Source organism: Cyprinus carpio, chromosome A12 (assembly GCF_018340385.1).
Source record: "Cyprinus carpio isolate SPL01 chromosome A12, ASM1834038v1, whole genome shotgun sequence".
In the NCBI taxonomy this organism is placed as follows: domain Eukaryota; kingdom Metazoa; phylum Chordata; class Actinopteri; order Cypriniformes; family Cyprinidae; genus Cyprinus; species Cyprinus carpio.
The window spans coordinates 5,343,364-5,369,744 of record NC_056583.1 but is presented as its reverse complement, the minus strand read 5'-3'; the positions used below and the strand labels follow the sequence as shown (position 1 = coordinate 5,369,744).

Sequence of the window (26,381 nt, the reverse complement as noted above, 5' to 3'; positions counted from 1 at the left end):
ATCTACAAACATCTTTAGTCATGATAGATTACCTAAATGCATGCTGTTTATTTATTCAGAATATCTCTAATATCTCATTGTACCAATTTTCAGGTAAAGGGAATGTTTATCAATCATTTTTACAGGTCCATCAGCACTCTCTTGTTCAGATGCACAGACACAGAGCAGTAAATATAATGATATATGAAACTGGCAGAGATGATGACACCAGTCAGACAAATCAACATATGAGTTCCCACCTAAAAATAGCAAATATTGCTGCGTTCTTCCAACACCTCTGGCTCCTATTTAAACAAATCCATCATTAAGGCATTTTAATTTCAAACCGTCACTTCTGGCCATAATCCCTAATATTGCTTTTTCCAGTGAAAAAGTCGTCTCATCTGAACTGTTCACTGCAGAGAATCCATTGATATGTGAGGTAATGTCACATTTCTCCAAATCTGTTCTGATGAAGAAACAAACTCATTGGATGGCCTGAGGGTAAATTTTCATTAAATCTTAATATTGGGTTGAACTATTCCTTTAATTATGGTTTTTAAATCCATTTCTTGCTTGTTAAAGGTAAAATGTGTCATTCAGTACTACTAAAGTCACTTAACGCAAACGCAAAAATTAGTGTTTTCAAACAGGTTTCCCAACACTATGCCATTTGACAAATAAACAGAAAGTCCCACTTCAAAGTTATGCTATTGGTTGAGCCAATCTGATGTGTTGCTATGGAGCTCAAACAGAGCTATGTGTTAATGACATCACAGTGTTGGCACTTTTCAGGAGAATCAACCTATGAATGGCTTCTCTACAGAGGTATTTTACCACAAAAAAAAAAAAAAAAACCTTACTCTTCACCTTTAAGTAAAACTGCATTGTTTCAGCACATGAAACCCTTGCCTAATTTCACATGATACATCACAAGATGAGCTTTTGATGGATTGTGTATCGTGCTTCGCTAGGAGAAAGCACACTATAGCTTTATACAGTAAAAATAGAAAACACATGCTCCCTTTACACTGTGTCTTTTGTCAGAAAAACACAGAAATATCTCCCATAGGATGTCACAAACACTGATTGTGTCTGCGCTTGAAAATAATTTGATTTGCATGTTTCTCAGAAACCGTCGCTGGTTACTCGTGCTTGTGGAGAGCACCTTTGTTGGAGAGCAATGTGTGAACCCAACTGGCAAATCCAAATATACATAAGTGCGGCATAAATATCTTCTTGTTAATGGTGCAAGTCTGTGGAAACTAATAGTCATCAGCTCAGCTTGACAGAGGGCTATCATTAACATGAGAATGAATGGCTTTAATTTGCAGAACAACAAGGGGGATTCTCAGAAAAACTCTGTGGGCTTTTCATTTCTTAGATGTTTATGTCTGTTATTTGAATTGTGACATTGCCAAATCCTTTTCCACTTTCGTATGATGCCTTTGGTATTGTATGTAGTGGTCTAGAGAGAATTTCACCATGACGACAAATTAAAACAGTGACTATATGAGTCATTTAATCATTGAAGTGGGAATTGTGCAAGAGCAGCATGGAGGCACGTGGCAACCAATCACAATCACAACAACACATAGATATGCTCTTGAGGATTCACCTTTCAGGTCTTGCTTGGAAATATTATAATGCACTGTTGTTTAATTGCTGCAATATTAGCAAGCTATAATTATTTGGAAAAAATGAGAGGTAATTACTTGAAAATAGATTATTTGGAACCAAAAATAAATATCATTTAGTCATCTCCATGATGTTACAAACCTGTATGTGACTTATTTTTTCACCATGTAATTTTGTGTTGAGCACAAAAGGAGAGATTTAGCTGAATGTTTGTGCTGCCCTTTTCCACACAATGAAAAAGCTGGTACTTATGTTGGTATCAGAGATGTAGCTCTGAAATGGTTTATTTCTATTTTGTCGAATAGGCCTTTTTCTGTAGTGCTTGGAGATGCCTCCTCTTCTCGTGCTCCTTTATTTTGTGGGGTCCCTCAGGGATCTATTTTGGGTCCCCTTCTGTTTACTATCTGCATGTTGCCCCTGGGTCAAATTATGGGCTGGTATGACATTGAGTTCCACTGCTATGCAGATGATACACAATTGTATGTCCCGGTAAAGCCTGGTATTATTGATACATCCCATATTATGTCAAGCTTTATCGTAATAAAAAAAAAAAAGTTAAAGTTAAAAAAAATTCTGCAGTTGAATGTCTCCAAGTCAGAAGTGCTTATAATTACCCCATGCGTCCCCAGTAGTGTTAGTATTAATAATCTCTCCTCTAGTCTGGGTGCCTTATCTAATAACATTCGAAAAGATGCTCGCAACTTAGGTACAGTTTTTGACTCAGAACTGTCCTTTGATGTTCAGGTGACTAAAGTGGTGCAGTCTTGTTTTGCGCAACTGAGGCAATTAACAAAGATAAAGTCATTCCTTTCTTTGGCAGATTTGGTTAAGGTCATCCATGCTTTTATTTCTTCCAGACTTGATTATTGTAATGCACTTTATTCTGGTATTAGCAAAAGAAATCTCCAAAGATTGCAGCTGATTCAAAATGCTGCTGCTAGGCTTTAAACATGTACTAAAAAAAGTGACCACATTATACCGATACTTGCTGCTCTTCACTGGTTGCCTGTGAGGTTTATAATTGATTTTAAGATTTTGTTGCTTGTTTTTAAGGCCTTGAAGGGTCAGGCTCCTGCCTATATTTGTGATTTATTAATTCCTTATGAGCTGAGCGCTGCTTGAGATCCTTCGATAGTGGCTTATTAATGGTTCCAAAATCTCGACTTGTTACCAAAGGTGACAGCGTTTTGCTATCCGTGCACCTAAGCTATGGAACTCCCTGCCTGAGGATATTAGGCAGGCTCCTACTGTATCCTCTTTTAAGTCTCTTCTTAAGACTTATTTTTATCATATGGCTTTTTCTTAATTTTGATGTTATTTTTTGTATTTTGTTACTGTACTGATCTTTTTATTGTAAAGCACTTTGTAACTTTGTTTTAAAAGGTTCTATATAAATAAATGTTTACTTAGTGAAAAAGAAGTACCTTTGTTAAGCGAATTTTCACAGGCAAAATCTGCAAGAGTGAGTGAGAATATTTCCCCACACAGACAGAGACCAGTTTTTTTGAGGAAGGTGTATTAGACTTTTAGATTGATTCAGTGATGTTAAATAATATTTTCTGACTGTAATCTTTTTAGATGTTACCATTTTTAGGTATCTATTCTTTCATTGTAGAATTTACAGTAATCAATTAGAACAATTTGCAAATAATATTTTTCTTTTAAAATATGCAAACATTCAAAATGGCTGTTAATATTTCTTGTTGCATCACATTCAGTTATGAATTACATGAATTACATAAATTATATCCTTTATATTAAATTCAAAACAGCAAAAAAGGTAAGTAGTTTGCATCACCGTCTGTCATTTAACTTTTCTATCATAAAACAGTTATCAAATATTGAATGTTTTGCTACTTACATCTTACCTTGCACTCTTTCACCATTAAAACTGAGGCGTCATGTTCAAAAAAGCCCACCTTCTTTGATCTAATTGGCCATCTCAAACATTTGATATTAACAAGCTCTGTTAGACCTACAAATGTAACTTTTTGTCATCCTAATGTCAAACAGAGCAGCATCAAGAATATCAAATATTTGGGGGCAGACAATTTGGCCACTTGAATTATTGGTGGGAAATTTCAGACAATGGATCGAAATTTCACTAATGTGGCTGCACCTTTAGTCTTCTAAAGCCGTATAATACAGTAGTTTTAAGTGAGGAACAGGCCAACATATAAGCCATTATACACATGAAATCTTGTGCAGGCTTACGTTCAATTCAAAACATTCAAACATGCAACATCACCAATTCACGATCAGTCGCAAGACGTGCAAGAACCAATGTTGTCATAACCAGCGGGAAGTTTCTTGAGCCTTAATGAAATTTGAGAGCTATGACAACCTGTATGAATCCGTCAAACAGGTTTGGATTGACATGAGAGCATGACCTTTATTTTGGGTGAACTGTTTCTTTAAGAGCAATCCAGCAAAGAAGAAATAATTCCAAAATACTTGCTCCCTTCATTCAACACAGTTTACTGTATGAGTCTGAAAAAAAAAGCAAGCATCAATTTGTGCCTTGGGGAATATGACACTGGGCTGATAATATTAGATCAATATCCATGTCTGTTCCTCCAGCAGCACTTGCTTTCTATCATCCAGGCACATAATGGCTTTTACTGCATTACTGCATAAAGGCCCAGGCTTTGAAAGGCAACTAATTGGAGAAGTTGTTTTATTTTTTAAGATATGGCTGTGAATGATTGAGCGCTATCATGTTCTGTGCGCGAGGTGAATACGCTAATGTCGAAGCCACTGGATACAGCCATTACCATACACTTCAAATAATACTGAAGGTTCTGCATAATTCACACTCCTTACAATGGAGCTCCTATGCTTTAAGGAGTGATATTAAAAATACATTATTCAGCCTGTTATACAACACGTTTCATCTGTCACTGAGGCAAAATGCTGCTTTGCATTATATGAACCTTAACATTATCACACCCAGAATGGATTAAACAAAATGTGGGAGCCTTGAAACGGCAGAGGAACCAGCAGTGCTTGGACTTGTTATAGAAGGCGGTATAAAATTTCACATTCAATTATACTGCACGTACTTATCGTGTTTCATGTCAGTCTATCCTAGTCCGTTTGAGGTGCTGCTAATACCAGTTTGGATAAAGGCAAATATTTCTCATTATCGTCGCTGGTTGTGACATGAACAAACACCCACTCACATGCATAGTCAGTGGTTGCAACACGCATGAAAAGGCTTTAAACTGCTCTCCTGAGTCCCTGCCGATAGCCGACGGTGTCATTCTGAGACTGATCATAATGCTGATTAGAACATGAGAAGTACATTTGCAACACATGAATACAGGCCAGGGCTAGTTGGCTTATGGCCTGTATCTCTACAGCTATTAGGTTTTGAATCAAAAGTCTAATTTCACAAATGTGTGTTTTTCTCTAGCTGTGATTTTGTCTGCTGGTTTCAAAGATTATTTTTTGTGAATTCTGTGGTTCAAAGTGAAATTACAGTTTGTATATATGTATTGTTATAACATTACATTTATTTTCTTTTAATTATTTTTTTTTTTTTTACAATTTTTACTTATATTTATACACTTATTTAATACTTACATTTTATACAATTTATCTTCATCTTTCTGTATATGCACACACCAATGTTGTTTTAGTATCATCCATAATATTATAGTTTTTGATAATATTTAGTAATTGTTTTATTTGTTTTTGTCATTTGTATTATTTTTTAAATGTTTATATATTAAAAAAAAAACTATTTAAATTTTTTTTAAAAATGTCTTAGTTAAACTAAACAAAAATTAGAAATGTTGAAAACTATTGGAAATAAAATGTTTTTTTTATTACATTTATTTTTTATTTAAAATAATTTTTTAGTTAATGATAATTTTATTTACAAAATGAATATACTGAGTTTTTAAAAAATGTTTTTAGTTTTACTAATAACCTTGTCACATACACACACAATTACATACTAATAATTTTAATAAGAGTAATACAAACTATTATATAATAAGATATACAAATTACTGCAATGATAATTATTTTATTTGTATTTTCTTATTTTGTAATAATTTTATTATGTAATTAACATAATGATATAATAATAATAATACATTTATATTTATATTATATACATCATTTTTATTTTATAATTATAATAGTAATATATTATTATTAAATACTATTATTGTAATAATAATAATAATAATTGTTATTATTATTATCGTATACTATTGTATATGTGTGCATGTATTTGAATTTCTTATTAATAGTTTTATTGTTTACTTTACATTTTGACAACAAGGCTTTTCACATCATTTATATTGTTTGTTTTTTTGTATATAAACTGTCTGTCTGACATTATGACATCACAACAACCAGTATGCATGGCTGTACTTGTTTGCAGTCATAGTACAAATTATGTGTTACACAGCACTGTGGCCGTGACGCAGCTCTCATAAAGCACCAGAATTGTGGTACAGTGACCTTTTTTATAGGTCTCGGCTTCATTGACAGGAAAGTGTTAAGTGTACAAGCTGGCATTAGATGAAGATAATGTATCACATCTATTGGACAGATTCAAACACAATGGGCTTAGTTTATCTTATCTGTGAGACTAAGTGCTGCCCGCAAGATCCTGACCTTCCATTTGATATGCACAGAATAAGTTTAATCAAATCAAACAATTCACACAGCAGAAATTTCAGAGCAACAGCCAGGAACTATGGGATATGACATTTTATATGTGCACCGCCGCTGCATTTCACACCGTGTCTGACACAGTGCATTCCTGTGATAGTTCTGTCAATAAAACCTGACCTTTGCAACTATTCTTTCTTTTTCTTATTTCACTTTAAGCTAGTGCAGGCAAACACACAGTATCACTTCAGATAAGACGACTCTAAAGCAACAAAATGATTCTTTTCAAATGAAATAACAGGGTGGGGTTGATTTACTTTTACTTGTGCTGCAGCGGGAAATTAATGATTTATACAATGAGCCCAAAAGACTCGATGAATTTCATTATGTAAGCAACATTAATGGTGCCCACCAGGACTCCAAATTAATATAAACTACTCTTGAAGATAATGGGCCGTTATTATTGAGTTCTGCTGAAACAAAGAGGAACCTTATTGTTCATGTTTAAGTCTCAGGTTTCTAAAGAGGAACGATTCTTATGTAAATGATATGGGGAAAAGCGGTTGAAATGTCATGAGTTTAATGCAAACAAGGCCGAGCGCTCTTAAACATTTGCATGGGTATAGAGCTGACAAAACAATCTAGGCAAAGCACTAAACCTGTTCGCTTCAAAAGAGTTTTACTGCACAACCCGCCGCATTTATTACCAGCGCAGAACAGCAATTGCGCCTGGTTTCCTCGAACAATGCAAACATTATTTTTGTGTTCTGTAACACGACTGTAACCGCACCGAATTGAACGCACCGCGCTATTTTGCAATGAAAACAAGGTCTTAAATTACATGGCAATTTAGGAATGTGTGGAAAGCCAAGAGGCTACCAGTCAAGTATTCTGGATAACCCCCATAACGTTCTTCCACTGCAGGAAAATCTAACATCTGGTCCCAGGACTAAGACCAAATGTTGGCTCTTAAATCATTTCCATCCTAATTTATCCTTTTAACTTGTAAAAATGTTTTACTTTGTCTCTTTTCTCTGTAATGCAGCAAAATTGCTACGTATATTACATCGCCTGAAGAGTTTTATGCCAAAACTAGCCAGCCCTGACAGCAGAGCAAAAAAGGATAATGACAGCTGCCTTCAGCGCACAGCTTCGCTTTCTTCACATCTCATATAATTTCTGTGGCACAGGAAAGGGAAAAAAATTCAATTTAGTTTTCTCAGGGCTGTATTATATTGAGATTGACAGATAATTGAACTCATATAAAAGAAAGAAAAAAAGAACAGTATCTCCACCTCTTTTAAGATACTTCCTTTCTGTGAAAGGAAATGTTTACCCAAAAATGTCCCTATTTACTCACTATCATGTCACATCTCATTTTTTCCCATCACTTTCAGTTTCACAACAACAATGTCATGGCGTCAATGTGACGTGACCAAACCTGACTGAATAGACAGAAAAGTGACTTTCTGTCTGCCTGTCACTTAAAGCTGTCATACGACTTTAAATATAGAGCTCAAGTCATATTGACTACTTGAATGATATTTTTATGGTGCTTTGATGAATTATAAACTGCCATATGGAAAAGCGTTGCAAGAAGGTTCATAAAAATTTCTGTTTGAACCCTGGCGACATAAACAACAAGTCCAACCAAGTGTTTTGTATCCTATATGGAAAGTTGCTCAATGTATTCAGCAAAGTAACTGCAATCTGAACCCCAAGAAAAAGAGTCCAAACAGCTGATAAAAACATCACAATAATCCCAACCACTCCAGCCCATCAACTAATGTCTTGTGACGTAAAAAGTTCCATGTTTTTAAGAAACAATCAATCATCAAAGAGTTTCAACTGTTGCTTCTGACCAAAATGTGAGTCTGTAATCCATAATAACGCTTTCTACAGTGAAAAAGCCTGTTGTCCTCTCACATCAAAATCCACAGGCGTATTTGTTTAGAATTGTTTTGTACTGTTCTTGCTTGTAAACGGTGCTTGATCTGTGCATATTTCTCTCCTGATTCAGACGAGATGACTTTTTACTGGAGAAAGCAATATTATGGATAGAGGACTAGAGGTATTTTATCTGCAAGCAAGTAAAAAAAAAACATCTTGATGGATGCATGCTTTTCACTTCACAAAATATTAAGTGATAGACTGGAGTTATGTCGATTACTTGTGATATTTTCATCAGCTGTTTAGATGCTCTCATTCTGACGGCACCCATTCACTGCAAAAGATTAATTAATGAGCAAGTGATGTAATGCTCATTTCTCCAAATCTTTTCTGATTAATAAACAAACTTGGATGGCCTGAGGGTGAGAAAATGTTTGATGCATGAAATATTCCTTCAAGAGAATATTTCAGGTTCAATACAAATAAAGTACTTGTGGCATAATTACGAACTAATTAACTTTGTAAAAACTCTGGGTTACAGTGAGGCACTTACAATGTAAGTGAATTTTGAAACTCTGTTACCATGACAACGTAATGCTTAAAACCTTACTGACTCAATTAAAAGAATGTTAATGTTGAATGCTAATGCTTTTATAAAATGATAAGCTTAACATTCTGCTTTCCTCCAAAAATTGGCCTCATTCATTTCCACTCTAAGTGCCTCTTACTCTTTACATTTAATGAATTCTTTTTCTCAGAAGATAGTATCAATGCTGGGCTTTACCACATGTGGCAAAAGATACGGCCATTTCTTTACGATGCCTCATTCTGTAGGCAAACCTGAACCTGTCATTCTGACTGTGTCTCATCTGAGCGCTTGAGAAACAGGCCAATTAGGTTTCACAGGGCACCACAAAATGAGGTCAGCCTGGAAAAGTGAAGGGGGAAATCTGGATTTCGGCAGATGTAGGAAAAGTGATTTTGGTTCTGCCACAGCACAACAAATTCAATAGTGAGACAAAACAAGATGATCCCATCTGCCCTTGTTATTGTCCTCCATTTATGTTCTGCTTAACTTAATAAAAAGCAAAGCAAAGCATCATGGGCTGCGTTACGATGTGTCAACAGTAAAGCTTTCTTATTCTCGAAGTGGGGTAGTTGTGAAATAAGTACCATGGAAAAAAATCTGCTGCCAGCACATCAGACTCCTTCCAGCTATTTTGGGGATGATTAAAGCTATAAATCATCACATCATCAAATGTTCAAGAATGTTTTTAATCACTCAGCATAGATACACAATCGTTTGGCAGCAACTGTATCCTCACTTCTAATTAGCTTGATTTTGTACAACGAAAGGTTTTAATGTATTTAGATCTCGCAAAGATTGCAAATGAAAACATGATTGTTGCCGGCATCCGCTGAAGAAAAAATGCTGCATTTAAAAGAGTAAAACATCTTGTAACACAGACATATTCATTATTTATTCTTATTTAAAGTGACATCAGTGGACCAAAGAGTACAGCATGTCTCATTAGGAAAGTTCATTAATGACTGTGAAAGTGTAACTATACTTAACATTAGTTTTTAGTCATCAGTAAATAATATATAATAAGTATTAATATTTTTATTATATTCATATTTATTAAATAATAAATTCTAAATTAAATAAATGTAAAAAAAAAATAACAATAATAATTAAATATAGTAAATCAGTAAATAAAGTTTATAAAGCCAATTATTAGTGAAAGACCTGATAAAATTATGGAAGCATGTTTATAGCACAGATTAAAAAATAAATAAAAAAATTACAAAGTTAATTCTGTCTTTTTATTCTTGCAAATTTGAGTTTCTTACAGACTTTTTTTTTTCACAATTTAGAATTGCGAGTTTTAAACTCTTAAATTTCTGACTTTGTTTTTCCAGGTTTACATCTCACAGTTTATATCTCGCAATTCTAATGCAATTTGAATTAAAAAATAAAAATAAAAAAGGTAACTCACAATTCCAACTAAATTAAATACATTAAAAAATAAAATATACTAATAAAATATTACAGTAAATGAGTAAATAATCACAGTAAATAAAGTTTCTAAAGCAATTTATTTGTTAAAGACCTCTTTAAACTATACAAACAAGTTCCTGGCACAGGATGAAAATCAAAACAAATCAAATATATTTCACAATTCCAACTTTTTTTTCTCAGAATTCTGAGTTTACATACCGCAATTCTGACTTCTTGTAATTGCCAGAAAAAAAGTCAGAATTGTGAAATAAAAAGTCAAAATGACATTTTTTTTTTATCCTGTGACAGAAACAAGCTTCCATATGAAACTGTGAGAATGTTCTTGTTTTGTTAAAAAAGGAAGGTAAGCAGAATATAATCTAGGAATGATTCATTTTTGTTTTAAATCGCCAGTCATGTTTAGTTTACATCATAACCTCGATCTGCTACTTACAATTTCTAGTCATCTCAGGTGGAGGGACAATCTCGTTCTAAAGCGCATTTGATTGGAGAAAAATGTGTATTATAATGACAAATTACTTTTTACTTTTAGGTGTACACTAGCATACAGATAATTTTATAAGCATGATCTAAAAGCCACCATGGGCTCTTTAAAACCTATCCACAGCACTCCAGTAAGAAGTTATTCTTTAATATACTCTATTGGCCAGTAGAGGGAGTGTTGTTGTGTATGAGATGAAAGGTCATCCATCAATTAGTTTGGGAACAAAAATAACGGCTCCGATACAACACCCAAACTGTTTAAACATGTTCTAACTCAACACGGGGACAGAAAGGCTAATGAAGAACTAAATCAACAGGCTGTAAAAAAACAAAGGCATGGATGAATATACTGTAGCTGTAATTTGATATTGTGCTGATTAAATGGACCTGTTTTACCCATCAATCATAAGCTGGTTAAGTATTAAATCTGAATTGAGAGTTTGAGACCTTAAATAATAGGATTGACACGAGATGAATTAATAATTTATCTTTATAATAACAACAATAATCTTCCGTATGCAGAGTGTGCCTTGTGATGTGAAATAATTGTGCTGTGAAAATGGAAAATAAGAGCTGAGATGATCAGCATTCTTTCTTATGTACTGCGGGGGATATTTATAGTTTTATGTGGGCTTTCTCAAATGCAGAGGAAAAAGTCACTATTCAGCTTTAATAATACATCTCTTTATATGGCAACTCAGCTATTTAGGCTGAGATACACAGTGTTGCCATAGCGCTGGGCTACTTTCAGACAGCTAATGACTTGTGGGAAAGGTGCCACAAAAACCTTATACAAACAACTTAATTAGATATTCTGTTCCCTCCTTGACGTCCATGATTATGATTCCGAATTTCATCTGCATCATTTTATCTTGCTGAATAAATCAAGCATGCCAGAAAGTCATTTATTTCATCTATAATCAGCATTGAACAAACTGATGGAGTAGTTTTGCTTGACATAAGTGCAACCGAAGTGAATGAAATGTACAGTAAATTAAGAGTATTTGGCTGTATAACCCACCAGTGCCATATTCCGTGTTATTTTCAGACTTGTTCTGATTGAATTAGTAAATACTGGTGGGAAATCCTCTTGGCATCTCATCAGTGCTATTTGGAAGAGCCTTTTTGAAGTCGTTCTAACCTCGAGATGTAGGTCTCCTCATGAACTCGCAGTTTCTCTGTGAAGTCGGCCTGTTGAACACACAAGAATTTGTACATTCATAAAAATGTCAAACCAAACCAGGGTGGAAATTGCAGTCAGATGAGTGAATCTCGGGCTGGGGGGTCATATTTCAGTTCAAAGGCAAAACATCTATTTTATATTGATTTTTTTACATTATTTTCAAGACATTTCTGTAAATCTTCCCCCTCGATTCTCATTACAGTAATGTGAAACATCTCATTACTATAATACAAAATATATGTTTTATTATTTAAACTATAAATTACTTATACACAATGTTAGTATTTTATTTTATAGCCTTTAATTGATACTGGTTTCACTCTAGAATAGAGACTATAGAGTCTACACAGAATATTATTGTTATAGTATTGTATAAATACAGATTTATATGTTTAACAGTAATGAGATTCACCTTTGAGAATAATGGGAATGAATTACTAAATAAATCCATAAACCCTCATGAATAAAATGCCCAGAAAACATTACAGAAATGACAATATATAGTGTCCCAATGTAAAACTTAAAATAATAATAATAATAGTAATAATAATAAACCCTATGATCGTTCTAAAAATAGGCTACTGATTACACACACACACACACACGCACACACATATATATATATATATATATATATATATATATATATATATATATATATATATATATATATATATACACACACACACGCACACACACACACATTGTTAGTGTTAGAGAAAAATGGGAATTACTAAATAAACAAACAAACAAACATACAATCACACACAAACCCTCTTAAATAACAGACCCAGAAAATATTATGGAAATGAGAATACATAGTAAAAAAACAAAAAACAAAACATAATCATCCTAAAAAAAGGGCTATACTGATTTCACAAAAAAAGTATTATTATATAGACTGTTATTGGTATAGTATTATTATATAAATATATATTATTGTATTACAGTAATGAGATTATCTTTTGAGAATAATGGTAATTTATTTCAAAATAAATATATAAACCCTCATGAATAAAATTACCAAAAATGTTAACGAAAAATGAGAATACAGAGTGTCACAATGTTTAAAAATAAAAATGAAAAATGATCGTCCTAAAAATAAACTTGACTGTCTTTATGCCAAATTCCACTTATTTTCCTTGCTGATTTTGTCATCAATCTTTGACTCACTGTAAAACAATGTATTGTACTCATGCATATTTGTACACAATGTTCCAGGTTTAAATGATACAAAATATAAACAACCCATTGTGTGCAGAGAAGTTCCCCGTACAGCACAAAGGCATATTGAATGCCTCTGGTCCACATCTGGAATGGTAATGTTATTGGTAAGGAAGTCATTCTCTGTAATTCCAGCATTTGTAATTTTCACTGTTTCTACCATATTAGGTATGATGAGATCCACAGAGTTTAGCATTCCTGGGAACTTCTGAAACTAGGATAATATATGCACAGAAAACAACAGAAAAGAATAAATATGGATGTAGCAAACACTGCAAACTGAACGTGGATGACTGCGATATTAAACACGCTTCACAGTGACTTCATATGCTCCCATGAGCCATACGGGTTACAATTAGCATAGAAAAACAACAAAAACAACGAAATAGACCCAGCAAGATTTTTACCAAACATTTTGCATGAGGTTATATTTAGCAAAGTGATATATGTAATTGACCTTCCTCTGACAATAAAAAGAGAGGAAAAGCCCAGGAGAACTGATGGAAATAGCAGCAGCTCTTCTGCGTATCACTCACATATAAGATGCACACACAGGGCTCTCAAATGACAGAGCATCTGCCATTTGAAATAAAGGCTCATCACACAGACGACAAAGATCTTCATGGAACATGGCAGGAGAATTGAATGACCCCCATAATCATTAATCCCATCAAAGTGAAAAATTACTTATGTCTTTCTAGCCTCCTCTATTCAGGTCTTGTTGGCACAGCCTACGGCAACCTTTGCCGTCTGAAACCTCCAAAACATTTGGCGTGTAAAAACTTGTGACAATTTAGCAATCCACCTGGTTGTTTTGTGCAATCGCGGCAGTCACTGTAATTCAATTCCTTCTTAAGTCTAGCGTAAAATTAATCACGATATCTGCCAGCAGCTGTCTAATGTATTTTACGTTATGCAGAGAATACCCACGATATTAAACAGGAGAACATTATTCAGGTTTTAATATTGGATTTTTTTTTTCTTGGCATAATCACACCGTGGGTGGAGGTTTGTGGGAGACTATGAGCGGAACTGTGATATTTTCAGAAATATTGTTCTGATACATAGTCTGTTATTCATTTCTTTGCTTTTTAAGATGTTTTATTAATGCTATCTGCTATATTCCTGCCCTCAAGCCTTGAATGTTATTCCCGTGGAAACTGGCTCAAGCGAATAAAAAGATTTTTTTTTTCTCTTTCGCTCTCTCTGTTGGTAGTGATCAGCATGATGTTTCTTATAAACAGGCCGTGGTTATATAAGGCAACTGAGAAGGCTTGTTATTTGCTCAAGGATGTATACCTGCAGTTTTGCTAACATCTCCTGGGTCATTTCCCCCAGCACTTCTCGAACATCTTCCACACTGAAGCCCACTTGATTCCCAGGACTTTCTTCCAGTTCAGCTTTTCCAGGTTCTTCCACATTTTCCTCATGAGATGCCTGCATGGTCTGGGGTCATTTAAAGGAAAAGTTCAAAATAAAAATTCTGCCATTATTTATTCACCTTCATATCACAGAAAAAAAGAATGTACACAGTTTAATTAATTAATTAATTAATTTTTTACATAGTGTCATAATTGTATGGAATAGAGCCGTATACAGATTCTTAATATTCTCCTTTTGAGGGTGAAGTAATTTTTATTACTTTTTAGTTTTTGTTGTGCGTGCGTGTGTGTATGTGTGTATATCCAGTCTTTCTATATCCAGTCTTTCTACTTCAAAAATTCACATTTAATTCAATGTGTTGCTTGCCATTTCTTAGTAATTATTTGTCAAATGGGAATTTCTGAGTGTTTTTTGAGTGATTTTTGATTTTAATGGTGACAAAATTAATGCATAATGCAAAATCAAAATATGTATAACCTCTTTTTGGAGTATAGGTTTTGACCTTATTTGAAAATATATGGCATAGTATGATTCATTAAATAAAAGCCTATTAGTTATTCACATTAAAAGCAAGATATGCTCTGATGTGATTTATTTTTCTTAGCTTTTAATGTAACACTGCATCAAAGAACAAATGGGGAAATTTTCTGAGCATTCGTGTGGGAAGGCAGAACTGAGTATCTTGTGTGAGAAAACTCATTCATAAAAACATAAGCAGTGGCACAGCGCCTACATGTGGCCTTTTTCAGAACAGCACACACTTCCTGGATATGGCACACTGTGCATTCTAATGAGATTCTGCAGCAAACAGGGTTCCCACGCCTTTTGACCAATGCATCTTCATTTATTTTCCAAGGTTATAGCTTAAACATTTTTATATATATATATAGATTGCACATGGAAAAAGCAATTCTAGCTTAAAATATTCTAAAATATGTAATACAGAGTTTGAAACCAATTTATTGCAGCAATCTGACATATGTCCAATTAAAACAGGATATTTAACAAGATAAGATGTTGGATGGAACATGATTTTCATGACTGAATCATGAAAATTGGGCATTGCATATTGAATTGGAGAGAGATTTGAGATGTTAATGAAAAATAAAAGTCATTTCAGAGTTATATTTAAGATGTTATTACATATCGATGAAATATTACAGTTTTTTTTCTTTGCAATAATATGCACTAATGAACTGTGCACAACAGGGTAAGTTTTGGTGTTCTTTTGACCTTGATGCTGGAAAACTAGAGAAATGTATTTTGACAAAAATTCCCATAACTTTTAAGATCTTATTTATTTCCATGTATTTTTTTCCAGTTCCCAGATTTGGGTAAATATGTGGGCAAGTTGAATAGATACATCTCCTTAAAGGTGAAGTGTGTGGACATTTTTATATACAGTATTTATACTACATACATTTTTTTCTGTACTCAATAAATTATTAAAAATACATTAATACATAAATAGTTGCAAAAGAAAATTCTCTGAGGGACTGAAACCCCCCCCCCATAAAGATAGAATCTGTGCTGTGATGTAATCTTTCTGTTATAATATACGATTCCCTCTGCTCAGTACAGTCTATGTTCTCCAGCTGTACAGCGCAGTCTGTTAAGGAAAAGTGTTAGTCATACTTGGAAGCAGATTTGTGTTTCCTCTGAAAATGAGAAACATGTGAAACGCATCTTCTCTGAAAGGGTAATTCCAAGCAAAGTCTGAACCACAAAATGAATACAACTGTTTACTGCAAGCCAAACACTTCAGAACGCTTTTGGATAGTTCAACCATTATTACAGCAACGAATGGGCTGAACGGGAAAGGAAACATTTTACCTGCTCAGGCGTTTGGACACGTGGGGGAGCCATGTAATGGAAGTACAGATCAGTGGGCATGCCTTCTTCCAGTGGGGCAGCAAACTCAGCGGGGTTGATCACCTCAATGCATTTCTGAAACAAAAGACACAACCCTTTGAAATTCATTAAAAATCTCACTGAAGATTATCTCCTGCAACATTAAGTAGGATGTTGACGGCTCATTATTTCAAAATAAAGCCAACAGGGGCCTGACAATAGGCAGAGTAGATCTGCATCAACTTATTGCTAAAATTATAATGTGAATAAAGAATTTGATAATCAATTAATCATGATAATCACGATATCAGAAATATTTGTCAGTCACGTCACTTCATTATAGTGAGTGTTTATAGTAGTTATAGTGAATAACGAGTTTCTATGGACAAAACGCATTTGTAAAACAGTGAAGGATACAGAGTTGAGCAGAAGTTCATCACCAAAGTTGTCCTAAGCAAGAATTTTTTTTCAGACTTATTTGTATCAAACAGACTAAGCCCAACAGAACAAGAGCAATCACAATTAAATACAACAAAAGAAAATACTCTAAAAAACACAATTAATCGGATATTTTTATGAGAGCAGTAACAGTAAAGGGACTAATGAAATGAAGTATAAATGTAATGTTCACATAAGGGAATGTGTTCCTCCTACTGTAGCTCCTACCTCATACCAGTTAACATTCTGAGCTTTTTTCCTTATAATTTTTCTGATTTAGTGAGTTGAACTTTCTAATGGTAAGCAATCAGTTTAAATTTTAACCCCTTTTTGCACATAAGATTATTTGCACAGATACATTCACAATATTTGTCTGCATTGCAATCAAATTGCACATTGTTTGGAAGACAACATTGGGCAGGATGTGGAATAACATTTTGCAAGTAATCGATTATACATAATTTCAGGGATTTCAGTTTTATCTAATTAATTGATTGCTTAATTAATAATCAGATTAACTGATTATCAAATTAATTGTTAGATGCAGCTAGTGTTAGGTAAGTTATTCTAAAAAAGTAATTAATTAGATTACTGTACTGTACCTTCTCCAAAATTTATTGCATTACTTATTACTAATTAATTTATAAATCCCATATCAACCTCGACCAGTTGAACAATACAATGATAGATGTGAAACTGCTCTTTTAATTTTTTAAAATAAATAATATAAAATTGCATATATTATTCTTGACTGAAGTATTATAGGGAGAAGTTTACATTAAAAACATACATGTTAACATTTGAACTGTTCTGAAGTCTATACAGTATTTAATGCAATTACATCAGAAGTTTCTGTAATTAAGTTACAGAAAAAAATAAGAGTAATCCCTTACTTTACTTTTTCAAGAAATTAATTTTGTGAGGTGTATCTGAAAAGATTTAGGCCTGCATTAACAGTTAACAGAGTTAAATTTTCTCTGGCTGGAACATTTTACTGTTCATTTGGCAGGAGGCCCTTCACCCAGAACCCAAAACTAGTGCACAAACAAAAACAAAGAGTCTGGTGGGTTGTATACCAAACATAATTATAATGCCAAATTGAAGCCGGGGAGTAGAACAATGCTCTTTCATTACTACATTGTTTCCCATTATTCCCAATGACATGATTTGTGCGTGTTCCATCTCAAGCAATAAACAAATTAACGTCAAAATTATCATTTTAATAGGAGTAAAAATAGAATGCCTGCTGCAATTCATTGTCCTGTTTTGCTTTTATGTAATTCGTAAAACATCTTGAATCAATAAACTGGTTCCAATTTGTGAGAAAAATCAAGTACATTTATATTCAAAATGTGCTTTGAAGTCCCTTTCAAAACAAATACAAAACTGTTCTTTACATGGTGTGAGGTGCTATTGTATCAGTGGCCTAGATTTTGTTTTTGATCTCTGTTCACTGTAAGATGCTCGACTGAACCTCTCATTATTTGTATGCTACAGCATAAAGCACCATTCAGACGCCAAACAAATCTGTGCCTTTATGTTTGATGTAATCAGGACTTCCAATTTTACAGATCTCAGATGTACCGGGTAAAGAGAGGGGCAGAGCTGTCAACTGATCACCACCTGGTGGTGAGTAGGATCCGATGGGGGGGGGGGGAAGCTGGACAGACTCGGTGGACCCAAACGTATTGTCAGGGTCTGTTGGGAACGTTTGGCTAAGCCCCCTGTCAGAGAGATTTTGAACTCCCTCCTCCGGCAGAGCTTTGACCAGATTCTGACGGAGGCTGGAGACATTGAGTCCGAGTGGACCATGTTCTCCGCCTCCATTGTCAATGCGGCCACTCGGAGCTGTGGCCGTAAGGTCTCTGGTTCCTGTCGAGGCGGCAATCCCCGAACCCGGTGGTGGACACCGGAAGTAAGGGATGCTGTCAAGCTGAAGAAGGAGTCCTACCAGGTCTGGCTGGCCTGCGGGACTCCTGAGGCAGCTGACAGGTACCGGCAGGCCAAGTGGGCTGCAGCTCGGGTGGTTGTGGAGGCAAAAACTTGGGTCTGGGAGGAGTTTGGTGAGGCCATGGATAAAGACTATTGGTTGGCCTCGAAGAGATTCTGGCAAACCGTACGGCGCCTCAGGAGGGGGACGCAGTGCCCTGCCAACACTGTTTACAGTGGAGGTGGGCAGCTGTTGACCTCAACTTGGGATATCGTCAGACGGTGGAAGGAATACTTCAAGTATCTCCTTAAACCCTACCGACATGTCATCCGTTGAGGAAGCAGAGGCCGAGGGCTCGGAGGTGGACTCGTCCATCACCCAAGCTGAAGTCACTGAGGTAGTTAAGAAGCTTCTTGGTGGCAAGGCACCAGGGTTGGATGAGATCCGCCCTGAGTACTTCAAGTCCCTGGATGTTGTGGGGCTGTCTTGGCTGACACGCCTCTGCAGCATCGTGTGGCAGTCGGGGACAGTGCCTCTGGAATGGCAGACCGGGGTGGTGGTCCCTCTTTTCAAGAAGGGGGACCGGAGGGTGTGTTCCAACTAAAGGGGGATCACACTCCTCAGCCTCTCCGGGATAGTCTATGCCAGGGTACTGGAGAGGAGAATTCAGCCGATAGTCAAACCTTGGATTCAGGAGGAACAATGCGGTTTTCGTCCCAGTCGTGGAACACTGGACCAGCTTTATACCCTCGCCGGGGTGCTGGAGGGTTCATGGGAGTTTGCCCAACCAATCCACATGTGTTTTGTGGATGTGGAGAAGGCATTCAACTGTGTCCCTCGCAGCTCCTGTGGGGGGTGCTCCGGGAGTATGGGGTCCGGGGCCCTCTGTTAAGGGCTGTCCGGTCCCTGTATGACCGGAGCAGGAGCTTGGTTCGCATTGCCGGCAGTAAGTCAGACTTGTTCCAGGTACATATTGGACTCCGGCAGGGCTGCCCTTTATCACCGGTCCTGTTCATTACTTTTATGGACAGGATTTCTATGTGCAGCCAGGGGCCGGAGGGTGTCCGGTTTGGGGACCACATGATTTTGTCTCTGCTTTTTGCAGATGATCTTGTCCTGTTGGCTTTATCGGGCCAGGACCTTCAGCGTGCGCTGGGACGGTTTGCAGTTGAGTGTGAAGCGGCTGGGATGAGAATCAGCACCTCCAATTCCAAGGCCATGGTTCTCAGCCGGAAAAGGGTGGAATGTCCCCTTCAGGTTGGTGGAGAGCTCCTGCCTCAAGTGGAGGAGTTCAAGTATCTTGGGGTCTTGTTCACGAGTGAGGGAAGGATGGAGCGGGAGATTGACAGGCGGATAGTTGCAGCTTCTGCAGTGATGCAGTCAATGTACCTGTCAGTTGTGGTAAAGAAGGAGCTGAGCTGCAATGCGAAGCTCTCGATTAACCGGTCGATCTATGTTCCTACTCTAACCTATGGTCATGAGCTGTGGGTCATGACCGAAAGGACAAGATCCCGGATACAGGCAGCCGAAATGAGCTTTCTCCGTAGGGTGGCTGGGTGGCGCTCCCTTAGAGATAGGGTGAGGAGCTCGGCCACTCGGGAGGAGCTCAGAGTAGAGCCACTGCTCCTCCACATCGAGAGGAACCAGCTGAGGTGGCTCGGGCATCTGTTCCGGATGCCTCCTGGACGCCTTCCTGGGGAGGTGTTCTGGTCACGTCCCACCAGGAGGAGGCCCCGGCGAAGACCGAGGACACGCTGGAGGGACTATGTCTCTTGGCTGGCCTGGGAACGCCTCGGTATTCCCCTGGAAGAGCTGGAGGAAGTGTCTAGGAAGAGGGAAGTCTGGGCATCTCTGCTTAGACTGCTGCCCCCGAGACCCGGCCCCGGATAAGCGGAAGAAGATGGATGGATGGATGGATGGATGGATGGATGTTCTGAATGGCCAATAACTTGGTAGCCAAATTTGTTGCCGAGTGAATTTTTTTTTTTTTTTTTTTTTTGTGAAATATCCTTTTAAGTGTTGGCCTGTTTGAATAACAACTGTATTAAACAAAATCTTTTGCTATGCTTGTTAGAGTATGTCATAATAAATTTGCAAACTGTTTAATAGTAACTGATTTTATCTGATTTTAACCCTATTTTATCTCATCTAAAAACTATTTTTTCATTGTATAGCTACAGTACAGGTACTGTTTTGGAGTTGATGAAACCTGCACAGTTGAGTGATTATGAATGCAACATTTATACTGTGGAATGTAAAAACAGTTTGCCAAGCTCTGAATAACATGACTGAACTTGTGATTTACACTAAACAACACACTCAGATATGCTGATTTCACATCACCGTTGTCTCAATGCAACTTTTAGGCAACGAGCAATAATATTATAATATTTACTGGAAAAAAAAGAAAAAGTGCCAGAATGTTCATGTTTTCCATATAATAAAGGTAAACAGTAACCTGAGCCTGTCAAGTTCCAGAAATTACAAAAAGAATAATTAAATTCTAGTAGTCCATAAAACTTTGTGTAAGAAACAAATTAAATTTAAGTTTAGATTTATACATTTAGCAGACACTTCTATCCAAAGGCACTCACAACAGAGCAATAGTTGTTATTTACTAATTATTGAAAATGTAACAACATGAGAGTGAGTAAATGATGAAAATTTCATTATTGAAAATTTTGATTTTACATATTAAATCTGAATCTTACCTCTATTTTCAGGAGTTGCTCCTCCCTTCTATGATTGAAAATTAATTCATATAGTCTGTAGTGCTGGAAAAGACTGTTTATACACATGAAGAATACATGAGAACCTGTAATGCTGTCACAGTTGTTGACAATATTGAAGCTTTTTTTTTTCTTAGGCAATGAACAAATTACGCCATATCACCATTAAGCTTCCAAACTTGTAGTTTTTATTTAAAAAAAAAAACATTTTCCTTGCAAGTTTGAGTTAGAATAGTTTGTGATACTGAGATTATGAACACAATGAGGCTGTAAAAGCAGACTAGTGAGTCGATGAATTATTCGGTTTGATGACATTTAATGAAAACCTCTGCAGTGCCATATATCCACTTGTCGAAACAAGAAAAAGCTTTAAAAAAAAAAAATCAAAAGGGGGTATTACTGATGCAATTTATGTTGTAGAATAAAACCTGACAATATCATGAGCTTGTGCTAACAGCAAACCTTATTTCAAACATTTAACCAAAAACCCATTGACTTCATGACGACCCAAATTGCTAAATTGCTAATTTCTGGGTTTTGGCCAACAAAATGCACTTTATGCAAACCGTTGATGTGCCAGCAGTTTTTAAGGGTGTAATTATGCTCAGTGCTAAGATGTTTTCTTATAATCCCAATTTCTGTTACTATGATTTGTGTCTCAAATGCTAATACTGCATTAAAATTTAATGTTACTGTATGTGATGTTCCATGAATAATATCTCTTTTTTTTTTTTTTTTTTGAAAAGGCAAAACATTTCATATATTTTTTAAATGAACAAGCTCAGTAAAGGAGACTGAAGACAAATTAAACTTGAGCACTAACAAGCAGTCTGAAGTTAGGTCTGATGAAGGGTGCATTACTGAGCCTTTCAGGTAAGCAGAGAAATCAATCGTGCTCAGCTATAATACACATACTGTGTGTCATTTTTCAGCACTGTGCATCAGTGTTTTTTTCTTTTGCTTTCTAAAAGACGAATGATTTGCATTCAGCTTGTTATGCGCCAATGTAGTCTGCATGCTTCACAATCCGTTGCTGTATGAATTATGCATAACATTAATTATGAAGGCCATAAAAGAATTCCAGTTTGCTTGTTGCTGGCTGTCTAATAGCAAAGCAGCATCTTGCATCAATTAATAACTTGCGACAGGTTGAAAATGACCTTATCCATATTCAACAATTAAACACTGCACTTGAGCATAATCATATGTATTTAGGAGGAATGTAATTAAAGGACGGATGTGACATTGTAAGACATACCTGGTCTTGAAGTAATCTGTGATGGCTTTGATTTGATCGGTGGTGGTGAATAAAAAACTGGCTTTACTGGCAAGTACTGTTTGGATAAATGTCTTGAAATTATCAGCAAATGACTGTTTGTCTGAAATAAAATGCAACAGGCATTGTAAAAAAGGATGTAAATCAGGCAAAAGATCTGTACTATGCTTTGCGAATTCAAACTCAATTAGTGTTAGGTTAAATGGATTACTAAAATACACTAGACCTAAAGTAGCAACCATGGTTAACTTTCAAACTAAACAAAACTTGATTTCAGAGAACACCACTTACTTTTTATGTTGTCAAGTAGTTGCTGTAAAAGTGCCATGATAAATGAGATTTGCTGAGAACTGAAGTTCATCTCTTTGGCCCAACAAAATCCATTGACAAAATACTCCAACAGCGCAGCTTCTTTCACACATGTTTGGTGGTTTTCTATATTCAGTATATCCTCAAACTGTCTTAAAATGCAAGACATACAATATATCATAAAAGTCATATATGTCAAATATCATATATGTAAATTAGATACAAACAAGATGTGAATTATTTAATAATGAGAATAGCTGACCACTAATGATACTGTTGTTGCTCAAAATAACTGCGACACGTGCATATGATGAACAATTTTAAAGAAACTATTTTTTTTGTAAACTTACAGCTGCACTTGGTCCACAGGCAGGCTGAGCAGAATATTTATCTGGTCTTGCTTTAGAAGTTCCCACTGAGGAAAAGATTTCTTCCCTTCCTAGAATATGAGATAGTAGAAAATACACTTTCATGAAATTAATTATAATTCAACCCTACCCTTATAGCAAGTCTGAAATTAACCATGGTGTGAGTTATCTGAGAGTTATGTTTCATGATATTTTATTTCATTTTAACAATATTTTACAGTATATCTACGGTAGTTACCTGTTTATGTTAGTAGCTTTGCTTCGGAACTGAATGTTGTTGAAAATCAGTTGTAAAAACATTATTAACACATAGTTATGATCATAGAAATCATATACTGTGACAGTTGAGAGCTGTATAACTGCACATCAGGACCTGTCAGTGATTTAAAATTTGTGTTTGTGTTTCGATATCTTGTGCATTATTTACATGTACATTTATTTTTAATATTTGATTTGATATCAAGAATAACAGTTAAGATTAAGATATAAAATACGTTACATACCATCATACCACCACATAATGGTCAAATGTGACCAGGAAAAAAAAATTCATGGATGACACTTCCATTACAGATTTTATTAGCCTATATAACAGTTAAATGAATCAAAGTTTAATTACATTTTAGACAATGGTATACAAATTAAAATGTTTGTAAATGTTATTAATACAAGTTTTAAAGTGTTCTTTTCTTCTGTGTGGATTACTTAGCAGAAGTGTAACGCTACGCTAGATACCTCACTTTATCATAGGTCTACAGAAATCGTCTAAACACCAAGTGAATGACTGAATTTATAGGCATGCGGTTTACATACACTGAGCACAGTATCATCTTTATCAGTTTCTTCTCCTCTCTTGAGCTTCCCTGAGTTTTCAGCGGATCGGACTCCCTCTCGTGATCTCTCTCTTCCAGACATGTTGTTGTCTGTATATTGTTGCCCTGGAAACCACAGTGGGTGGGGCATGTGTGTTCACGTGCGCCTCGAAATGAACCTCCAATCGAAAACTGAATTATTTTTTTTGCAGTGTTGCCAAGTCCGCGGTTTTCCCGCGGAATTAGGCTACTTTGTTGCCGCGAGTTGTTTTGTAGAGGTTGGATTAACGTTGAATTAGGTGTTGATTTTGCAAAGTGAATCAACGTTGATGGGTAAATACACAACTGTACGTTCTGTTAGAGCCTAGTTTGCATTTAGATCAACACTATATATTATAAAGATTATAAATCAAATGACTGGCAGCAATGATTTTACAATCAACTACCACATGCTCAAAATTGTAAAACAGCAGTTTTATTTTGGAAACATACTGTATAAAACAGATGAAAATAATCCCAAACTTTAACTTGCAGTGTCTGTGCATGGATCGATTGTTAAAAATCTGTAGAAGAACAATCCAAATATAATATTTAAAGGTTTTTGTAAAATAATATGCATACTTTGTGCTGCACTTGCAAGAGAAACCCTTGTACTTTTGTGACTGAAAGTTGATCTTTTATTTTGGTGGAAAACTATAGTTCCTGTGAAAACATGTTTTACTAATGTGTCTCATTACAAAAGATTTGTACATTTGTGCAGTGAAAATGTGTTGGAACATTTTGAGAATGGAACCTACTACCGGGGCGCCGTAAGAGGAGGGAAGGTTAGGACGATTCCAAGGGCCCAGCGTTAGAGGGGGCCCCCCGAGGGGGGAAGCGATTTCTAATGAAGAGAACCCCCCTAAACGGTGTCTTTTTTTAACGCCGGGAATGCGGAATGTGATTTCTACCAAGGGGGAACCTAAAATGTTAGAACCAACAGCCTCGTGCATATTCGATTGTTAAGTCTGACATCACGTGTCACCTCTTCCGTGTCCAAACGCTCTATCAGATACCACGGGAAAACAACAAAAGTTGCTAATATACACTCACAATGCGATATAATACTACCAAAAAAATTATAATCCTACTCTTTAACTCCAAACCGAAATCCCAGATAGTCAGACAATGAAAATATAAATAAAAATAAATAAATATAAAAATTATTTGTGTTTGGGACGCTGTGAGCATGGAGACTGTAGCTTAAATGTTTAATATAAATAAACAGTGCTCATAAACGGCTGCTTAGGTAGTATTCTCAAGTGAAGCGAGTTGAGGCTTGGACCCAGAAACAGCACTTCTTACGTCACCAGTTAACAACTGAATAGTGTGGTTGTGCTTCGGGTGATCCTCTAAAGTGTCCCAGCTCTAGGTCCTTTCTGACGCCGTCCACTCCACTCTCTCCCACTTGTGCGCTTTCTGTACTGTCCTGTGTAAACAAAAACACCAAAAATAAATCCTCATAAAATATCAACTTTGATATTGTGAAATATTTTTAACTGAAAACTGAATGCAAAACAAATCACACAATATTTTCACTTTACAGTTCAATAACAGTGGGATTGGAAACAAAGTGTACAAGACTATTCATTAAACACTTTTTTAATGTATTCAGATGAAAGTTTACAATATTAACAAATTATTCACAAGCAGTGTTTTCAGAGCCCCCAGTTACACAGTTTTAATCAGAATCCTAGCTATACAGTGTATTTAGTAAAACAAGTCAAATCAAATTAAGTACATTTTTTATTAAACTAAGTAAAATCAAAACCTCTCACAAAAGGTCAATGAATCTCTAAGTGACTGTGCAATGTAGCAGATGAACAATTCCTTACCAATTTGCCAATAATAAGCTGGATCCTTGATGACTCTACTTGGGGAAAGAAGAAATGGTTTACTGAGAATTTGTTAAAAAGCAAGATTTAATTTTATACCATTTCTTTAAACCAGTGGTTCTCAAACTTTTTATACCAAGTACCACTTCAGAAAAAAATTTGGCTCTGTAAGTATACCACCATAATGTCCAACATTAAATTTCAGCAGCGTAGTAGGCCCAACTATTCAGCTACAGCTCTGCACAGTTCAAAAATGAGGAAGTTTTATTCCTAATAAGAATATTTATTTTTGTCAGCCACTTTAACATTGTAAACAGTTTGAACATTAAGACTGCACTGTGCTTACATTCAGGTAAATGAAA

General features: G+C 35.7%; 1 protein-coding gene across 2 annotated transcripts; it reads right to left on the bottom strand.

Moving 5' to 3' along the window:
• Positions 1 to 10,217: 10,217 nt before the first annotated feature.
• Positions 10,218 to 26,333, bottom strand: LOC109087511 (ciliary-associated calcium-binding coiled-coil protein 1-like). Of its 2 annotated transcripts, XM_042767250.1 has the most exons (9): positions 26,020 to 26,333; positions 24,147 to 25,613; positions 23,316 to 23,404; positions 22,948 to 23,117; positions 22,639 to 22,759; positions 21,363 to 21,435; positions 16,266 to 16,379; positions 14,349 to 14,495; positions 10,218 to 11,833 (listed from the first exon to the last, which is right to left on the bottom strand). In XM_042767250.1, exons 2-9 carry the CDS (start codon positions 24,294 to 24,296, stop codon positions 11,750 to 11,752), a joined length of 948 nt encoding a protein of 315 aa, XP_042623184.1. In that variant the 5' UTR covers positions 24,297 to 25,613; positions 26,020 to 26,333; the 3' UTR covers positions 10,218 to 11,749. The 2 variants fall into 2 exon arrangements, with proteins under 2 accessions (XP_042623184.1, XP_042623185.1); XM_042767251.1 differs by lacking the exons at positions 24,147 to 25,613; positions 26,020 to 26,333 and having other exon boundaries at positions 22,948 to 23,113; positions 23,316 to 23,560.
• Positions 26,334 to 26,381: the final 48 nt, after the last annotated feature.